A 21272-nucleotide genomic window follows, 5' to 3' on the forward strand; every position below is an offset into this window, starting at 1 on the left:
AAGCCATTCCTGTATATTCTATTTACTCTATTATATTAAAACTAGGAAAAGAAATAGAACATTCATTTAAAACAATTTAAAAACTAGACAAACTACAGAGCAATTATAAGAAAACTTCATGTTTAAATATTGCCTCAATCATGAAAAGTGAATTTAGTTTTAATTCTACAGGTATTCAATAGTCAGTTTACAAGTAGTACACATTTGGTATTAAACTATATTACTATGACCTAAAAGGTGAAAAATTAGGATTAAAATGAAAACATAAAGCATGAATTAGGGTGCTAGAAAGAAAATTCTGAAAACAAAAACAAAAACAAACTGATAATTTTTAAAAGGACATACTTAACCCAGACCATTCATCATCGATATAGGGTTGATTACGGCTAACATCCCACTGATAATCAGAAGTGGTAGACTGAGAAACTGGCTCAGCAGTAGACCCTTAAATGAAAACGAATGCAATAAAATTAAAAATGGAATTTTCTACTGATGTTTCATAACAATAGTTCTATACTTTGCACACGAAGACTTAATTATTTTTTATTTCTCCTAAAAGGAAAACTGCAGACATTAGAAAAAGAGTTAAGATAAAGAAAAGCAGAATTGAGGGTAATTTTAGTTTAAGCACGATAATCACTGGATTGAATTCACTGATCAGAAATATATTTTTTCCCTAGCACCAATCCATTAGATTTTGTCTTTTATAATATATACTTCAAACTGGGTATCTACAAATTTCAAGAAGTCAAAGAAAGTTGTTTTATTTTTCTTCTTCATGAAAAATAATAAAGCATAAAAGAAATACTGGAAATTTCAGGGTATGCCTATATCCTTAGAACCCTGAAGGACACACTAGAAAATGTCTGAGCTTGCTAGAACCTTCTGCCTAAGAAAAAAATAAAAGAAATAGATGACTATCTAGAGAGGTGAGGCAGAAAGAAGCCAAAGAGAATAAGACAGTTGTGCTGGTGGTTTAGAGACCAAGGTAAGTTCAAGTGCACTTAAAAACAAGAGAATATTATCTTCTAAATTTTTTCTGTTTTTACTTTTTTGGGAGGTGGGGAATAGATGGGGTGAGTGGGGTCACACAGTCCTTTAGCAATATGATGAAAGCTGTGGTTGGACTACTGTCCAGGACTTACACAAAATTTTGCATATAGTTTTTGGGGCATATAAATTAAAGGATGCCAGGTCAAAAATCCTTGGCTCTATAGCCATAAATTCGTTTTAGAATAGAAATGTAAAGCAGTGGTTTTCCATCAGGTATTTATATACCCCAGACCTTCTGAATCAGAATTTGCACATGTTTTGGAGTCCTTCTTAGGTGACTGTGATATTCACTTTGCATTCAGAGCCACTGATAAAGAAAGGGTTAAGAAGAATACCTGTTAGTATAAAAGACACTTCCCCTCACAAAAGTCCTTACTCACTTATAAATTTTCACTTAGTTATAGATGATCTTACTAGCCTTCCACTAATATGCTTGAAATATACTCAAAACAGTTATATATTTTAAATATAAATTTTGACAAATGGAGTAACCCTATAAAATTCATATATAAATAGCACATTAGCTGCTTAGAAAGACTATAGTAACACTGTTGCTATTTCTTTAGCAGCTTTCTCTGAATATATGAATAGAATAGCATCTGTGTTGTACAAAGTCACCAAATGAAGGAAGAAATTAACTTGTACCTCTGGAACTAAAATGTAGCCTATGAGACCAAGAGTTGGCAAACTACAACTCATAGGCCAAATCTAACCATCCCTTTTTTGTATGGCCCATGAACCAAGAACAGTTTTTATATTTTTAAATGGTTGAAAAAAAAATCAAAAGAACAATATTTCAGAACCAGACACACTCATTTGGTTTATGTATTGCCTCTAGCTGCTTTCCTGCTACAATGGCAGAATTAAGTAGTTGCAACAGAAGACAGTATGGCCCACAAAGCCTAAAATATTTGCTATTGGGTCCTTTACAGGAAAAGTTTGCTGACCTCTATTCTAGACTAGGTGACTCCAGACACTGTGGAACTACAAGATTAGTACTGGGTCCATGAATTCCAACGTGAACGAAACATTACAAAACTAAATGTGTCCCATGTTTACGTAGTATTTGTTAAGTATATATAGCGTCTATATTATTAATAAAAGGCATATCCATGTAAGTAATGCTGAATTATAGTAGTTTAGTAGTAATAATGAATTTTCTAACTCAACAGATACTCAGAGGGTCCACATAACCTGAAAGCTATAAACTCATGATGAATAAGGGCAGATAGAAATAAAATGCCAAACTGCAAGTAGAATTATGGTAGGGGTAAACTAGTAACAGAAGAGTGTCATGACCTTGAAGGGAAGGCCTTCTATTTGCATTCGTCTGTGTGCCAACACGCTTTCAGTTAAGTTAGGCCACAGAATCTTCCGATCTTCACCACAGAAAGGAACTAAGCCACCTGCAGGTAAGAATTTAGGTCTTTCTTTATTAAGGCCTCTGCTACTTTATACTGTATATCTATAATTTATGTGGATAGCAGTACTTGACTCTGATTATTTTTTCAAATAGCAAGTGCTAAAATTAAACAAATTTTTTTTGTTAACTAAATGAAAGACTGTTTTCACATACCAGAAACAGCAGAGTTAAGTGTGAGAGATGCAAAAGAAGCAGAATTCTGTTCAGAGGTATTCATTCCCCTATCCACACTAGACCAAGCAGCTGTTAAAATAAAGAACGTCACTTGGAACCTTCAATTTGCAATGAAACTTGAAAGATACGTACAGATTTATAACTATGATAATAATATTTAAAGATACCCTTAGAAATCAGAACCACCTAATATGGCAATAGCTACCATTTATTGAACGTCTATTATGTACTGGGCTCTTTACACCAACTACTTCTAATCCTTAGGGCAGCCCTGCTAGACAAAGTGTCAGAGCAGTTAAGTGACCTGCTGACAGAAAACACCCGAGCCATGACTGGAACTTAAACCTACTTTCCAAGCCCATGTTCTTTCTCTACTATAGCAAGCTACCGGATCATCTACCACAATTAAGCTACCAGTTTGGATCAGGCACTGAAACTTGGTACTTCACACTCATTATAGCCAATCCTTACAAGTACTTGAATATGGGATTCACATAGGTTAAATAACTAGCCTAATATCCTAAAAGTTTATATGTGGAAAAATAGGGATTCATACCAAATAGGTCTGTCTGAAGTAGGAACAAGCTCATTCCACTACACCATGATATCTTCTCAACATTTTAAAGCAATTGCCTACTTACGTATGAGTATTTTAAGGAACATATATACATCCATGAGACAAGTCACATCTGTCTCTTCTCAGTAACTCACTGCAAACCTCACTTAATATAGTTCCCTTTCAATTTCAATAAAGGTCCTAATCCATCTAGGCAGGAACTCTAATCTGCTGCTTTAAGTTTGTCTACAGCAACATTAAGCAAGTACTACCAACTAATTTATGTACTAATTATGAAAATGCTACATAGGTTTTATAAGTAAATTGCAAATATCTCAAAAGGTCATGGTTCTTAAGATTACTTGATAAAATTTGACCATTTCTTTTATTAAGTGTGAAAGGATGCTTTATAGCATAGAAATTTATGCTTTTATTACTGCTGAAAACGAGGCTAGGAATTTAGGGATTGTCTCTTCTTCCAAACAAATTTTGATATTTCTACACAATTTTTGGACATTGCAGGGGAAGAGGGGAGAACAAGCTGAAGAACAATATTAGCAAATGATATAGAGTCTGCTTCTTAGGGATGTTAGTCAACATGAGTTTTTCTAAGCTTAAAAGTGATGGGAAAAGCAAGTAACATGCGAAGAAACAGTTATTTCTACTTAAACACTAAAAACTCTGTAATGTCTATTGCTCCCCCAAACTAAAATAAACCAAGCAAAACATATCTGCAACAAGCACAACAGAAAAGATTATATGTTTAATGCACAAGGAATTACAACTTAAAGCACAAAAAACAGAGGCCATTACACAAATGGGCAAAGAACATGAATAGACAATTTACAAAAGAAACAGAAATGATCAAGAAAGTTGTGAAAAACACTCAACCTCATTAGTGATTTTAAAAAGTTAACCAAAACAATTTATGTATGTTTTCCTTATCAAATTAGAAAAGATTAAAAAAATAAGAATACTCAACCTTGGTAAGCATATGATAAATGGCACTCATACTGATGCTGACAGGATAAATTAGAACTCTCCTAGAAAATACTTTGACAACATGTCGTAGAGCACTATAAACATTCATATTTCCTTTAATCCAATAATATCACTTCCAAGAATCTATCCTAAAGAAATAACCCCCAAACAAATATATTCAATGCAACGTCATTTACATTTCTTTAAAAAAAGAAGTTACTTCTCTGATAATACGGGAATAGTGAAATAGTTTATGCTATGCTTACACAATGTATCACATGGTCATTAAATAAAATACTTACAGAAAGTAAAGAAAATGTTTGAGGCACAATATTAAGTGAGGGAGGAGGAACACAAAAATGCATGTATGATTTGGATTGTGTAAAAAAACCAAAATGAAACCCACAGAATTGTACACAGGAAAAAAAAAAAAGGACCATAAGGAAATGTAAAAAACAGTGGTTGTCACTGGGTAATGTGATAACAGTGGGTTTTTCCTTCTCTTTTTGCAGTTTTCCATATTAAATATGGATTTCTTTTCTATAACACATGCACACACAAACACACCTGAAATTAAGTTGCTTTTAATTCGATGGCTCTCAACAGAAATAAGCTTCTCACTACTAGTCTTTATCTTTAGAATCCAGGGGAAAAATTAATTACAAACAGGCATTTTGTAGACTGTAAAATAGTACAGACACCACATTGATGCTATAAACTGTACCTCCATTTACTATTTTTATTTAAACTCAATAGTAGAACTGTTGAAATTAATCAAAAAGTCTGCTCACACATTACTCTTATTACATCACTAAAAATACACAATTATATCAGTTAGCTAAACTGATAATCAAATGTGATAAAAGCAAGTGAAAGAATTAAATAAAGAGTAAATAATAAATGCTATTATTCACTTATTTAGTTCCCATTTTGCTCCATGTGAAGGATCTGAGATGAGCTAATCTATATTCTTTCTGTATAGCATGACTAATTTTTCTACTAATGGATCTGTTTTTCATTCTTGGAAAATTTTAAGTGTACCAGATAGGCATTTTAAACAAACTTAAAATTTTCTAACAGTTCTTACCAATGCCAGAAAATATTGATCGGTCACTCCAACTCCTTCCCCAGTCTTTTCCATTTGCATTAGCATCTCCACTGTCTTGACCCCAAGCAGATGGTTCGGTTTTCCTCTTGCCTGCAGAAGCAGGTGAAACAGAGTTCCACTTCTCCTCACCTGCACTGATCTGTGAGGAGAGTTTTACAGACTTTTCATTCCAGCCTCCTCCATTTACAGTGAGGTTTTCATTCAATCCTGAAGAAACTTAAAGAAAAGAAAATAAAGATTAAAAATGGATACACGACTCCTTGTTAAAACTGGGATATTTTCAAGTTTCTATAATTGCTTGATTTATATTTATATTTTTATTTATCCTCTAAATAGCTCAAGCTTTAAAGATAAAATGAAGAATTTAAAAAGTGACATGACCACCATGGATGACTGTTAATTTAAAAATGAGTAGGTTTGAACTTAATATATATACTAATAATGTTTTCAAAAGCAGACTGACTTGCTCAAAAGTACAAAGAAGAAAACACATATTCTGGTATACTCACCCACTAAGAACATAAAGACTTCTCCTTAGTTACATGCTCTTTCCTTAAATATTTATATCTATCTATCTATCTATCTATCTATCTATATATAAAATGTATAAGGCAGTGATTCTAAAACCTGGCTGCACATTAAAATCAAATGAAAAATTTCTTAAAAGTAGACACTGGTGTCTCAGCCCAAACCAATCAAAATCAGAATCTCTAGGGACAGAGTCCAGGCATCAGTATGTTTGCGTGTATACATTTATATGCAGGTATATGTACGTATCTGTGTTGTGTATATATATACACACATACATAAATACACATAGGTGTGTGTAAGTAAGTACATGTTCCTTTTTATATACGTGTGTGGTTTTCTAAGCTTCCTAGATGGCTGTAATGTGCAGCCAGGATTGAGAACCATGAGAATGAAGGAAGCTGACAGTGTTAAGAACAAGCCTGAAACGAGAAGGTGCTTCTTCATTTGTGAATTTACGTTTTACTACACTTTAGTTTTTAGGTAAGGTATATCATTCTCTACTTAATTCAATCTTTATCATAAACTAGTAAATAAAATATATTTTCTGTTTGTGAAGTACTGTATAACTCTATACTATAGTCCATTTATTATGAAATATTTGATACTGTTCAGGAAGCAGTTTAGAAGATTATAGGTATTAAGCCTTCTTATTTAATTTCAGGGGTAAAGTCTTTTATCCCATATATGCCTATATCAAACCCAAGTCCAGAAAAAAAAAATCTTTTTCTCTATTAGCTTAAACAATGCAAGCAAGAATCAAAATTGCATATAAACTATTAACTAAAAGAATGTTTTTACATATAGGGGAGAGGGAGAAACAACCAGAATATACCAAAGACTGTTAGAAGTGGGAGTGATTTTTCTGTTTATCTATTTTCCAAAATCTCTGCACTGTGATTATGTTACTTTAGTAATTAAAATCATTTCTAAGCCTTTTTTTTCTTTCTGTGTCATTCACGTGAGGAAAGAGACATACATATAAGTTTCTATCTTGATGGGCCTTCAATTTAAGTTACATGTAATTTCTCTCACCCTGAAGTGTAGAATCTCCTTTTCCAGACTTAAAGTTGCTAACTTGAACATTTAGATGAGAATCACCTGGTTGAAATAGAAATAAAATTTATTTAATACTAAATAGGCCACTATGCACATTAAGTTAGGAGTAACATATAAATTAATTTTTACTAACTATGTATAATAAATTGTTCCTTTAAGTACTAAAGTCTTACACTAGAAAAGAGTCACTTTTTACTCACAACATATTTCACATGTTCTTAAGGAACAGAGTTCTCTAGTTATCATATTCTTAGTCAACTACAATGCCAAAAAAGGACCTGGAAAACTGCCCAAGTATATATAGAGTCTCCTGTTCTACAATGGTTATCAAGATTCTTTAAAGTAGGAATTGGAGAACTGGGCTCTGTAATTGGATTCAACTTTGCCACCTCTCAGCAATACCAGCTAGGTGCCTTTTCAACACTCCTGGAAGCAAACACATCAACTTAGAAGAATTCTGCCAATATTTGGAGCAGGACTTAGGAAATATGGCAAGCGGTAAGACTATATGTTATAACAAAGATACTATTTCTCTGACACTGAAAAGCATAATGATCACAAGGTATCAAAAACCCAGCATGACATAGCATTCTGCTAGCAAGGAAGGCATGCACAAGACAGTGAAAAAGAGTCACCAACAGAAACACTACAGCATGGCTAATATGTGACAGTGAAAATGGATAAGCAGAAGTCACTGCTGTACCACAGCAATAAATTCCACCACATCATCAAGCAAAAAAGTAAAAGACACCAAGGCTAAGACAGAGGTTTGGAGACAAGTGGGAGGCGCTAGCAATTAATGAAAAGGTGAAGGAAGAAAAGTCAATGCCTGAAGCAAGATGAACAGCATCACTCTGTAGACTGATGTCTCCAGGGTAAAAATGATGGCAGTGTAAGAACTACCAAGAAGCCATCAGTATTGGATAGTTTGAACATTCGAAATACTTGGGAAAAACATTAGCTCAATAATGTTTGCAGTTCCAGTCTAGCTTTATCAAACACCTATAGCATTCTCAAAAAGTTGGGGTGATAAGAAATGCAGATAGAACCTGCATTATCCAGAACATGCTTGTTTCATCTTGGAATGAAAAGAATGGTGACAAGTCATTTCATTTAATGAATGTCCACTATAAGAAATGGAGATGTTAGGGAGTTGGGGCAAAGCAATACACATGAGAAAAAAGCAGCAATCATTTTCTCATGTGACAAAGCAGAAAGGCAATTTAATTTAATAGGCCATTCATTAGGCAGTATGTAACAAGTAACACTGCTGGTATCAGGTAAACCAATACGTGGTCCACAGTGCTCTCACGAAGAAGGGTATATCAGCACAATGATGTAAGCAGTTCAAAATAGCCAGATTTTGACGTAATGATATTTTGTACATCTGATTAAAAGGAGTTGGATTTGATGTATCACTCTTATGTTCCACTAATATACCTTTATTCTTCTTGGAACCAACAGGAAATGATGCAGTTGTAACTTGCTCGGTGGTAACTGTGATGGTATTTTCTATCCCAGGGATAGTTGAATCCAATGAACCAGAATCAGACTGCACCTTATCACGTTTACGCTGCTGTCGTTTCTCTCTGTGACTAATTTTAGTTTCCCAGGCTCCTGACATAGCCCCAGAAAAAAAAACGTTATTCAGTAAGGGGAAGACAAAAAAGTTGTAGTTTTGGGGGGAAAACATGGTGGGGCATCTGAAGTATCATAATAAATTTAGATATTAAACTAAAAACCAAGAGTGCTGATTATACTAATTTATCCTATGAATTTATTCTAATCTCACTGTTTTAGACAGCTAACTGCCATTATTCTGGTAATTTTTATCAGATCTGTCATCTATTGGTTTAGAAAAAATTGATGTAAGTTATCTTGCATATTTTTTTATCTTGCTGGATAGTACTAGTAGGGGAGTGTTATATATACTTACTAATAAATGGGTTTATTAGGTGAGGACAATAAATGGCTTACTTAAGAATTTCGTACCCAGCCTTCTAGGGATGGTATATTTAAGAACAATGGGAAAAAAACCAAACCACGTTTCTAGGAAACAAAGACAAAATGAATGGCTTTTAAACTGCTCAAGATACTGAGCTAGACCTTAAATTTCAAGGTAGTTCTCTTCAAGGAAAGCATTGTTAGATCCTTAAATAATTTAGGGGAAAAAAGTGTCTCCTAACAATGTCACAGATGTGTACATTAAAATCTATAGTTATTAAAAAGAAGAGCTAGATGAAAGATTAAGCAAAACAAATGCAGCTTTTATATAATGCACCTTGGTAAAAAAGGATTAAAAATGTTTCTACAGTCCTTTCACTTGCTCAAGTACCTTCATCAACTTCCTTTCCATCATGGCGTGAACTGTTTTGCACTGCTTTAGCATCTGACTTTGATTTCTTCTTATTTTTCTTTGACTGAAAGTAAAATAGAATGTTACTTAATATTTCATTATGTTTTTGAAAGGTAGGAGTCAGTAAAATACATAATGAAATGTATGATGCTGACAACCAAAAAAATTTAATGTTTGATTAAAAAACTTAACATATTAAATGGCAATAATAGTATGAGGTTACCATTTATTCAGTGGTTACTATATAAGTACGTTACATTCAATTCTTTATTCCTTAAAACAAGCTCACTAGAAAGGTATTAGTCCCATTTTAGAGATTAGGAAACAAAGACTTAGAGATGTTAAATATTAAATAGGCTGTCTGGGTTGCATTAAGTTAATAAATTAGGAAATAGGTCTAACTGGCTCCAAAGTCTGTGCCCTTAGACATCATGCTATCCTAACTTACATCATAAATAAGGCACTATAACATGATGTTTTCAGAGCAATAAAACGAAAACCTATTGCTAGTTGTCAGAAGGAAAATGATGTACTGATTATTGGTTTTTTGATTTCGTAAAGCAGATTGTTGGCATACTATTCGCATAACAAATTAATGAGTCAACTGTACAAAATAGACAATATTTTGTCAGTTTCCAAGCAGTGTGAAAATACCTAAGATTTGTATATGGTAGATGTATAGTAATTCATTAAAGAAAAAACACCTACACATGTACAAGATATGGACATTTTTGGAATGGCTTTCCAATTCCCTTCTGCTAACATTTTCTCCTCTCAAAAGTTTGCTAAAAACTTCATAAAGCCATGATTTCTATATTTAGATGTTTCCAGAAGAGAACTAATATTTAAAAATATAGATTTTATTTATACTTTGTATTCACTCATTTAACTATTTACCAAGATCGGCTATGTATGTATTATTGTGCACTATCTTAAAGTTAAGTTTACAACTAAAAAGAAATAGGGTAAGCAGTAACTGACAGTTTGAGTAAGCAATAAATGACAGCTAACTGCTTCTTATCAAGAAACTACTTGCAAATATTCTCAAGTGGCATGGGAATACATAAAAACTATTAAAATGTTTTCTTACGTTCCCCATAGTCGATTTGCATCTGTTTCTTTGCATGTTCTCATTATCATTAACATGTATCATGTTTAAGGTACTGGTTTATTACCTCTACCAAACCAGGCTCATATCCACTTAAAAAAAATTGAGATATCTTTTTCAGTGTAGTTCAGCGGTTTTCAGTATCTTCAAAGTTGCACAACTATCACTGGTATCTAATTCCAAAACATTTTCATCATCCCTAAAAAGAAACCTGGGACCCATTAGCAGTCACTCCCTACTACCTTTTCCCCACTGGCACCCACCACTAATGTACTTTCTGTCTCTCATATCCACTCTTAAGTAAAGATGTAACACACTGAGCATCTATCAGTTACAATCTAGAGCAAGGGTCAGCAACCTTTTTCTTTCTTTCTTTCTTTTTTTTTTTTTTTTTGGCCGTGTGGCCTGTGGGATCTTAGTTCCCCAACCAGGGATTGAACCCACGTTCTCGGCAGTGAAAGCGCAGAGTCCTAACCACTGAACCGCCAGGGAATTCCCAGCAAACTTTTTCTATAAAGGATAAAACAGTAAATATTTTAGGCTTTGCAGGCCGTATGGTTCTATATGTAGCAACCAAATAATTCTGCTGCTGTAGCATGAAAGTAGCCATATACCATATATAATTAAATGGGTGTGACTGTGTTCCAGTAAAACTGCATTTCTAAAAATAGGAATCTGGCTGAATTTGTGGGTCAGAGTTTGCCAACCCCTGGTCTAGAGTAGTACTGTCCAACAGAAATATAATGCAAGCCACATATGTAATTAAAATTTTTCTAGCAGATATTAAAAAGTTAAAATATGTAACATTAATTTTTATATTTCACCCAACACATCCAAAATACTATCATTTCAAAATGTAATCAATATTAAAAACTATTAATAAGACAGTACAAAAAAGAATGTTAAATAGCCACATGCGGCAAACAGCTACTATATTGGACAGTGCACACCTACAGAAACTAACTAAAGTAAGTACCCCCGCCTTACAGATAAGGAAACCTGAGGCCATAAAGAGATTATATAAATTGCCTAAGATATAGTGTTAAGTGTTGAAACCAAGACTAAAAGCCAGTTCTGACTCCAGAGCCTTGCCTCACAAATACTTTCCTTTCTGACTCTCTACATATAATGCCAAATATAAATTCAATCATGTATTAGCTATGTGATTTAGGGTTGAATCACTCTAAACCCTTTTCCCCAACTGTCATATGGGACAAAAACTCCTACTAACTTCACGTAAGGTTCTTTTAAGGATTAAATAAGATGTGAAAGCAGACTGCTGACTACAAAGCCGCATGCATAAATCAGCTTATTTTTAAAAGAGGGAAGCTATGGAAAAAGGACAGGAATTACATTCACACTGAAATATACTATAATTTGTCATTAAAATAAACTCTGCAGAAAAGTAAGGGAAATTATCTTGATTTAGGCTTCCATCTTGTTTGATTTTATACTATTACCTTTAAAAGTAACCTCACTTTAAAAGTAACCTCTCACTCAGATGAGACTTAGTAACATAATATACTATAAAAAGCTTTAAAGTAAATATGTATACACACTACTAATTGACCCAGCCATCCTACTGAGGTGAATGTCTTACTTCTGATCAGCTAACAGTTGAAGGAAAACTGAGAACGTAAGTTCTGCCTTCCTGTTACCCATAGTTCTTCCCCCCCCCATTGTTGTCAGGTTTCACCATGGAGCTGGGTAGACTATTAAACTAGCCTCTCTTGAATGGTCTTCATACAATCAAGATTTATTAAATACCTACTATGTGTTAGACATTGTTTTAGGAGCTCAGTATATAGAACTAAATAAAACTTTCTACTTATGGAAAGTGTTCTATACTAATCTAACAGGAGAAACAGACACGTAAATGAGACATTAGGAGAAATTCTTAACTTCAAGGGCTTCCCTCCCATTGTTCATCTCCCAACATATCTATACCAGTCCAATTAATTTACATTCCCATTTAAAAAATCCCTACCATTTTCTACCATCTATAAAGTCTAATATAACTTCCTCATATGATACAGGTCTTCCACAAATTAATCTCAACCGTATATTCTTTTATTCACATATATAATCATTTGGTTCCAACACGACTGTCATCTCTAAATATTCTTGTCTTTGCCCAAACTTTACTGACCATGAATTTTCTTTCAAAATAAAGTACGGTAGCCTGGGTGCTTAGGGTGACTTTCTTTGTACCCTTTACCATGTACCCCCTCCCTCTACTGATGTCCAATGCCTAAAATGATGTGCATTATTTTTTCTTAACCCAGCTCAAGTTCCACCCCATTTGCTTTATCTCTGTCATTTTCCTCTCCCCAATTAATTAATTAATACCTTTTAACATCCTAAATAAGGATGCCAATGACTATATATAAAACATGAGTAAAGCTTAATATTTTGATTAAAAAACAGTATAAATAGAAAGCCTAATATTTTCTTCCTTCATCCCAATGGATCTTCTTATGTATTCCAATTTGGAGAGTACAGTCTTTAAAGCACATGCTAAAGTAGTTCTAAGACTATGAATAATTTGCTCTCAAATTCACAGAACTTAAATATAAAAAAAAATATGAACTGGTTATCAAAGAAAACACACAAAAATAACTTCCATAATTAAGCTCATCTTTTAATCTTAACATAAATGAACACTCCCTAATATTAGACAATACCCAAATAAGTGCTATCATTTATTAGAGTGGCAAAAGGTATACCTTGACAGCAAAAGCAGATCTATTCAAATGGCTAACTGCTCTCTTAACAGATACTGCTATTTTAAAGAACTGCAAAGTATAAAGAAAAGCAGAACAGTGTCCAATTAATGCTTAAAAGATTAACTTAGGGAGCATAATCTAATATTTGCATTGCAACAAAACTATCAGAAGAGGAATACTGTACAAATTTTTAGTTAAATGATACTTTATTTTGCAATTAGCCATTTACACACAAGGTAAGTTGCCAGGTTCTGAATGTAATCCTTATTCAATTTATTAATTCTCTAATCTGGAAAGTACTAGTCCTTAAAATTTGGGGGAACTGACCTCTCTAATACTTACAGCTCTGTAATCATCTAAAGTCTCTGCTGGTAATGTCAGGAGTGATAAAGTAAACAGAGCATGAAAAAGAGGAATGCTGAGTATTTTCTAAAGGTTAGAAATGGATACTAGAGTGCTCTGGTCTGCTGACTAGTGGCTGGTGTATAAGGTTTTTCATTAACTCATGGCAAAAACTTTTTTCCGAGATTTTTGTTCTTCTTCCATTGTGTCAAAATTCCTTTCTTTTTTTGCAATGGTGACAGTGGTTTTAAAAATGTACTTGTATAATATCGCTTATATGTGGAATCTAGAAAAATGGTACAGATGAACTTATTGGTAAAGCAGAAATAGTCACAGATGTAGAGAACAAACTTACAGTTACCAAGGGGGAGTGGGGGTGGGACAAACTGGGAGACTGGGATTCAAATATACACACTACTATTGTATAAAATAGATAACTAATGAGAACCTACTGTTTAGCACAGGGAACCCTACTCAGTGATCTGTGGTGACCTAAATGGGAAGGAAACCTAAAAAAGAATGGATGCGTACACGTATACGTACACATACACGTATACACATACATATACATGTACGTATAACGGATTCACTTTGTTGTACAGCAGAAACTAACACAACATTGCAAAGCACTATACTCCAATAAAAATTAATTTTAAAAAAATCAGCAAAAAAATTAACAAATTAAAAAAAAATGTACTTGATGGGATTTCCCTGGCAGTCCAGTGGTTAAGACTCCGTGCTTCCACTGCAGGGGGTGCGGGTTCGATCCCTGGTCAGGGAACTAAGATCCTACATGCCAGGAGGCGCAGCCAAAAAAATAAACAAAAATAAAAGTGTACTTGACAAAATTAAAAGTTGTTAGTGAAATTTATTTTGAAAAGTTTTAGCAATTGCCACTTGAAAAGTCTGAAAACCATTGCTTTAGGATCAATTTCATCCACCTCCTGCCTAAATGTGGCAAGTCCCTAATTTTATACTGCTCCACATTTTGGCACTATTTATTTTTCTCACTTGTCTCAAACATACAGATGAGTTGGGCATGGTTAAATGGCAAAGGATGAATGGCCCAAGAGGCATACGAATTCCATTTCTCTACTCTGTCTGAACTAGCAGTTCTTAATCTTAGTAACTTGGTGACACAATATCAGGATGAGATTAATTACGAAAAGTATCACAAACCTTTTTAAAAGTAGACAGGCTTGCAATTGATTTCCCCCATTTTGGGGAGGAGGTATGATTTAAACTAGACTCAGCATCTATCCACTCACCACTATTCTGATACATTTTTTTTGAATGGAAGGAAGGAGTAGAGATGCAGGTGCAAGGAAGTGCCCACAATTAGCACTTTACCTCTTTCTCCTCACCCTGGTTAGTTATTTTCTTTCACAGCATTTAACACCACCTGACCTTAGAGACTATACTTGCTTGTTTTTAGTTGTTTTCCCCACTAAACTTCATGAGAATAGTGACTCTTTTATCAACCATTTTATCCTGTTTTATCAACCATTATATTCCTTGTGTTTAGAATAGTGTATCCTGCACATAGAAGGTATTCCATTAATATTTCGTTAATCAATGAAAGAGCCTAAAATTAGACTGCATTACATATAGCCCTGTCTTCCCAACTCTCATTGTCCCCCCAAATAAAATCTTTGAGCTATTACATTTGTATACTTGATTCATCATCCAAGCCATTAAATTATTTAAATATGTTTGGTGTGAGCTCGTAAGTTATGGAACACTGCATAAGCAGCATGGTTATCAACTCATAATCTTAAAAAATTTACAAGAAACATTTCTTAAGAACTTCTTTTATCTAGCCCTGAACTCTTTCCCAGATTTGGTTCTCACATTTCTAATAGCCTAAACTAATTCCACTTGGAGATTCCACTTTCATTCTCACGTCAATCATAGCATTATAAAATACAAATTCACCATTTCACTTTTGACCCCCTCTTGCCACTTCCTGCCTGATACAACCATAGTATCGTGGAAAAACGATGGGTTAAGGCAAATGTCCTAGTTCTGGTCTCAGTTCCACTATTCATTAGGCGTTTAGACAGAAAAGTCTACGGGCAGAAACGAGGCTTCTCTGGTAAGATATTACCACTTTTATTAAAAAAACCACTTGGTTTACCTTAAAGAAGTTCTTGAAAACTAATTCCTTGGGTGAAACCCAAGAAATCACAAAGCTATAGACTGTGGCACAAGGGAGCCTGGAGAGTCAAGAGTCCAAGACCTAGAGAATCAGATGATATTAAAGCACTCCAGATAATGAAACATTTTAATGAACCCAAAAGACTGTATCAGGAGTTTAAAACAGGGGTTCAGCACAAAAAGGGACCAGATACTAAATATTTTAGGCTTTGTAAACTATAAGGCCTCTCAACTTTGCTGTTGTATTGCAAAAGCAGCCACAGTCAATAAACAAATGAATAAGTGTGTCTGTGTTCCAATAAAACTTTCAACAATAGGCAGAGAACCTGATACGGCCAGCAGGTCATGGCTTGCCAATCCCTAGTTTGAAACTACAGTTTCTAAAATGTATTACAGAACATAAAACAAATGTATGTAAGCTCCCTGAGCATGCAGGTTTTTCTCTATTTTGCTAACTGCTAGAGTTTATGCCTGTATAAAATCTATGCTGCCTCAGAATAATTTTGTCTTTGGTCTTCTAAACACTAATCACTCAAACTTCTTGGTCATAGGATACTCTTTTCTACTCTTAAAAGGTATTGAGGGGACTTCCCTGGTGGTCCAGCGGTTAAGAATCCGCCTTCCAATGCAGGGGACGCAGGTTCGATCCCTGGTCGGGGAACTAAGATCCCACATGCTGCGGAAGAGCTAAGCCCACGCACCACAACTACTGAGCCCGGGAGCCACAACTGGAGAGCCCACGTGCCACAAACTACAGAGCCCATGTGCTCTGGAGCCCGCATGCCACAGCTAGAGAGCCTGCATGCCACAGCTAGAGAGACGCCTGTGCGCCGCAATGAAAGAGCCCACACGCCGTAACGAAAGATCCTGAGTGCTGCAACTAAGACCTGACGCAGCCATAAATAAATAAATATATTTTTTTAAAAAAGTATTGAGGATATCAAAGAGCCTTTGTGTGGGTTCTATCTGTTGATATCTACCATACTGTAAATTTAAACTAAGAAATTATTTAGCTATGTATTAATTTATCTCAAAGTAATAATAAGCTAATTATATAATTATACCTATATAAAGAACTATATTTTCCAAAACAAACATTTTAGTGAGAAGCATGTCATGTTTTACATTGTGCAGATATCTTTTATGTCTGGCTCCATTAAAAAAACCTGCACTTGCATATCTGCTTTTGCAATAATTTGCTGTGATATATTATTTGATTGAAGCATATGAAGTAAATATGGCTACACATACATGTGGATATGTAATTGGAAAAGGGAGGACTTTTTCAATAGTTTTTTTCAGATAATTGTGATATTCTTGATAGTACATGAAAGATTAGCAGTTGCCAAGGGGAGGAGAGGGGAAAACGGGGAGCAACTGCTAACAGGCACAAGATTTCTTCTTGGGAAGAGGAACATGTTTAAAAATTAGACTGTGGTAATAGTTGTACAACTCTGTAAACACACCAAAACTGTACACTTGAAAGAAGTAAGTTCTATGGTATATCTCAAAATAAAGCTGTTTAACAAAAAAGAAAGAAAACCAGGGGACTTCCCTAGTGGCACACCAGTTAAGAATCCACCTGCCAATGCAGGGGACACAGGTTCGAGCCCTGGTCTGGGAAGATCCCACATGCCGCGGAACAACTAAGCCTGTGCACCACAACTACTCAGCCTGCGAGCCACAACTAGTGAGCCCATGTGCCACAACTACTGAAGCCTGTGTGCCTAGAGCCTGTGCTCCGCAACAAGAGAAGCCACCGCAATGAGAAGCCCGCGCACTGCAACGGAGAGTAGCCCCCACTCGCCGCAACTAGAGAAAGCCCGCGGGAAAAGACCCAACGCAGCCAAAAATAATAAAATAAATAAATTAAATAAAAAAAATAGAAAGGAAAAGAAAGAAAACCAAAGTGTCTGGAGCTTAGAGAAGGTAAGAGGTAAGAAAAGAGACTTGAGCCACAGTGCCATTGGATTATGTTCAAGATTGTCGAGTAATAACAACGGGAAATCATGAAGGATTTTAGGTAGAGGAAGGAAAAAATATTACATCAAAACTTGTCAAGTGGTAGTTTCTTAAAAATTGTTGCAATGTGGAACCTGAAACTACATCAATGAGCTTTCTATACTTTACTACATTAAAATCCATTGGTCTACCTTGCACCTTAAATGAATCTTTTATACTTGTCTACTTTTGTAACACGCAAGCATTGAGCGTTTGGAAAATATTGATTCACTGAGTTACATACATCTTCCAAAAGGTTAAAAAACATTCTGGGGGGCTTCCCTGATGGCGCAGTGGTTAAGAATCTGCCTGCCAATGCAGGAGACACGGGTTCGAGCCCTGGTCCAGGAAGATCCCACATGCCGTGGAGCAACTAAGCCCATGTGCCACAACTACTGAGCCTGCGCGCCACAACTACTGAAGCCTGCGCGCCTAGAGCGCATGCTCCGCAACAAAAGAAGTCACCTCAATGAGAAGCCTGCGCACCACAACGAAGAGTAGCCCCTGCTCGCCACGACTAGAGAAAGCCTGCGCGCAGCAAGGAAGACCCGACGCGGCCAATACATACATACATATATACATAAATAAATAAAATTTATAAAAAACAAAAAACCAAAAAACATTCTGGGGACTTCTCTGGTAGTCTCCCAGTGGTTAAGACTGCGCACTCCCAATGCAGGGGGCCCGGGTTCGATCCCTGGTCAGGCAACTAGATCCCACATGCATGCCCCACCTAAGATTTCACATGCCACAACTAAGGAGCCAGCGAGCCGCCACTAAGGAGTCCGTGAGCTGCAACTAAGGAGCCCGCCTGCTGCAACTAAGACCTGGTGCAACCAAATAGATAAAAACAAACAAACAAACAAAAACCCCAATCCATTATATACAATATTAAAAAAACCCAACACATTTGTTAACATCACTGCTGATCTCATCAGCAATTCATTAAGTACTGGGATGTTGTCAAGCTCATGGTGGTAGACACAAATTTTCCAAATTTCTAATTTTCACTTGGCAACAAATCATTTTATCATTTGTAACAGTACTATCAGTTGTTTTCCTTGAACTGTCTTGATTACTTTTGAGAAAATGTCTACAAATACCCAACTCTAAATAACCATGGCCTCTCAGTTCTCTCAAGTAAAAATGGAGTAACAAGAAATAAGTGGCTAGTCCAGCTTGCAACTCAACTGCACAGGTGTTTTTCCTCAAGGCAACCACTGTTTTTCAGTACAGAGCATACTTTATGCATACTTCCCATTTCATCATACAGAATATTAAACGGCATGTATTCAGAAGTCAATATTTAATCAAATGAATAATGATCATTTTTTCAGATTCGTCAAGGATACTCTTAAGTGGAATTAGCTTTTTTATTTTTTTTTTCCTTTTTATTTTTCCAACTGTAAGTGGATTGCAGTAAAGAATTCAACTACAAGTAGCTTGGTGTCACTGCCTTTATTTGTACTAAGGAGTCAGTAGTTTTACTCACTACTGCTTTTGCACCATTAATGCAAATATTAACACAGTGGAAAAGACAACAATGTCTTAATTATTCTGAAAACACTTTTGTCTTCTGGGACCCAACAAAAAGGTCCCTGGAACCCCTTCACAGGGGTCCACAGACCACACTTTGAGAACTGCTACCTCAAAGAAATTGAGAGAGCATTACTTACTAGCTATGTGATCCTGGGCAATTCATTAAACTCTTTTCAATAAGCTGTATAAAAAAAGATGATAATACCCTCCTCCCTGTGCATTAGGATTAAGAGATGTGAAAATATTTTGTACTCTGTGTAGCATCACCAAAATGTAAGAACTTGTTAATATTTATAATGAATATTTCAGTAGGACACCACTGACTTTGTCCGCAACAACCTGATTGTGACCAAATTTTATACATTTTTGCTTTTGCTATTTTTCTTACTAACCATCTTTACACTTCTATCTTAATTCAGACCTTTACAATCACAGATGCAATGCTGATTTGTTAATCATAAATGTTGATGCCAGCTGAGCATATCTAAGTTTTTATCATACCCCACCCCACTCTGACCAGTCAAACCTGTCTAGGGCTTTCCCTTGAGTCTGAATATGTTGTTTTCTTTCAGCTGAACAATGACTGACTGTGTTCATTTGTTTCTCTCCCCTGCCAAAATTGGCCTCCCCACTTCTACTCACTGAAATACCATCCCCATCCTCAAGAGTCCAATTAAGTCAATCTTTTCTGGCTACCCAAATAGGATAATCTTACTTCTCTGAATACCTGGCACTCAAGGCCGTATGTTACCTGGTATCTTCTCTTATGCTTGCCTTTCCTTAACTAGACTGTAATCTCTCTGAGGGTAAGTACGTCTTACATTTCTCCTTATTCTCTTCATCATCAAACAGCACAATGCATTCAGCCTGGCTAATGATCCAGTGTATACTCTACTAGAGACTAGCATCAATGAAGCATTAACTTTCATATCCAAATGGACCTGGTAGCTTAACTTGCTTTACAGACCCAATATCTATAGCTCTTGTCATATACGGTTTTTAGACAGTTTTATCTATAAGGCTTACTCAAGTGACAGGACAAGGTATTCAATATCACTGCATAGAGTGCAACTGCTTTACGGGCAAACTGTATTTCTTAAAGTGCCTAACGTGGCTCTGAGAGGAAAACAAATACATAATAATACATATTAAGGTGCATAAGTAGACCTAAGATGTTTATTTACGAAAAAAGACAGTAAGAAGTCTTAAAAAAAACCCCACATATTTAAAACACACAACAGCACACAGCACAATAGCATAAAAAGTTAACTGAAATGAAAGTCACCTGGACTGAACCAAGTTAAAAAGCATAAATTCAAGATGTAGGATTGCGAAAAGAAACATTAAGCATGAGTGGTAGCATTTATTATTATGCAAAAAGTCAAATCAAATAGGCGACAAACCAAAGGTAGAAGCCTTGCACTAAAAAAGCAATGGCAACTGAAAGGAGGTGGTTCTGTCAAGTGATTTAACAGAACATGGGCTTTGGCATCAGAATGAGCTGGGTTCAAATCCCAGTTCAGAAACTACGTATGAAATTAGAGAAATCACACGATCCCTCTATGCTTCAGAGCCCTTATTTGTAAATGGGACTAATACTATTTGCCTGGAAGAGTTTTTGAAAGGATTAGAAATAATACAGAGCAGTGAAAAGTACAGACTTTGGAGTGATGGGTCTAGGTTAGAACTGACTGTACTTTTAAAAGCTTAGGTAACTTAAGCCTCAGGTTTCTTATTTGTGAGATAGGTATGATACCACCTCCTCAGCATTCTTGCGAGGATAATTAAAGTAACATGTATAAATATTCTATAAAGTCTTAAAAGTACACCCAGTAAGTGCTCAATAAGTTGTCCCTACTATATTTTAAGTAAATATATTTACTTATAATTAAATAAGTAATTATGTACGAAGTAAATATGTACGATATATACACATACCTCACCTTGCACAGTGCCTGCCATGTTATAGATACTTAACAAATGTCAAACATTATAATTACTTTCTAACATAAGAGATTTCAGAATGATTTAAAACTTTAAACTATGGTTTTACATCCCGATACATACAATCTATATATAATTAATCAATCAGAGATGAATGGTAGTTGATTAATTATTCCAACTACAGATTTTTCAGGATAATTCAGGGAGTGGAAGCAGG

The 21272-nt window shown here is 35.2% G+C and overlaps 1 protein-coding gene across 6 annotated transcripts in view; it reads right to left on the reverse strand.

Moving 5' to 3' along the window:
• MTDH (metadherin) overlaps positions 1–21272 on the reverse strand; it is a 55136-nt gene that overhangs the window by 19606 nt on the left and 14258 nt on the right. Inside the window, exons 3-8 of one of the 6 annotated variants that reach the window (XM_028164631.2) lie at positions 9218–9302; positions 8323–8499; positions 6859–6924; positions 5275–5511; positions 2630–2719; positions 346–444 (exon numbers count right to left, since the gene is read on the reverse strand). In XM_028164631.2, the coding sequence (XP_028020432.2) occupies positions 346–444; positions 2630–2719; positions 5275–5511; positions 6859–6924; positions 8323–8499; positions 9218–9302 (754 nt within the window). The remainder of the gene's footprint in view (positions 1–345; positions 445–2629; positions 2720–5274; positions 5512–6858; positions 6925–8322; positions 8500–9217; positions 9303–21272) is intronic. The other 5 variants (XM_057531934.1, XM_057531935.1, XM_057531936.1 and 2 more) reach the window with 5 other exon arrangements.

This window comes from Balaenoptera acutorostrata, chromosome 17, assembly GCF_949987535.1.
Source record: "Balaenoptera acutorostrata chromosome 17, mBalAcu1.1, whole genome shotgun sequence".
In the NCBI taxonomy this organism is placed as follows: Eukaryota; Metazoa; Chordata; class Mammalia; order Artiodactyla; family Balaenopteridae; genus Balaenoptera; species Balaenoptera acutorostrata.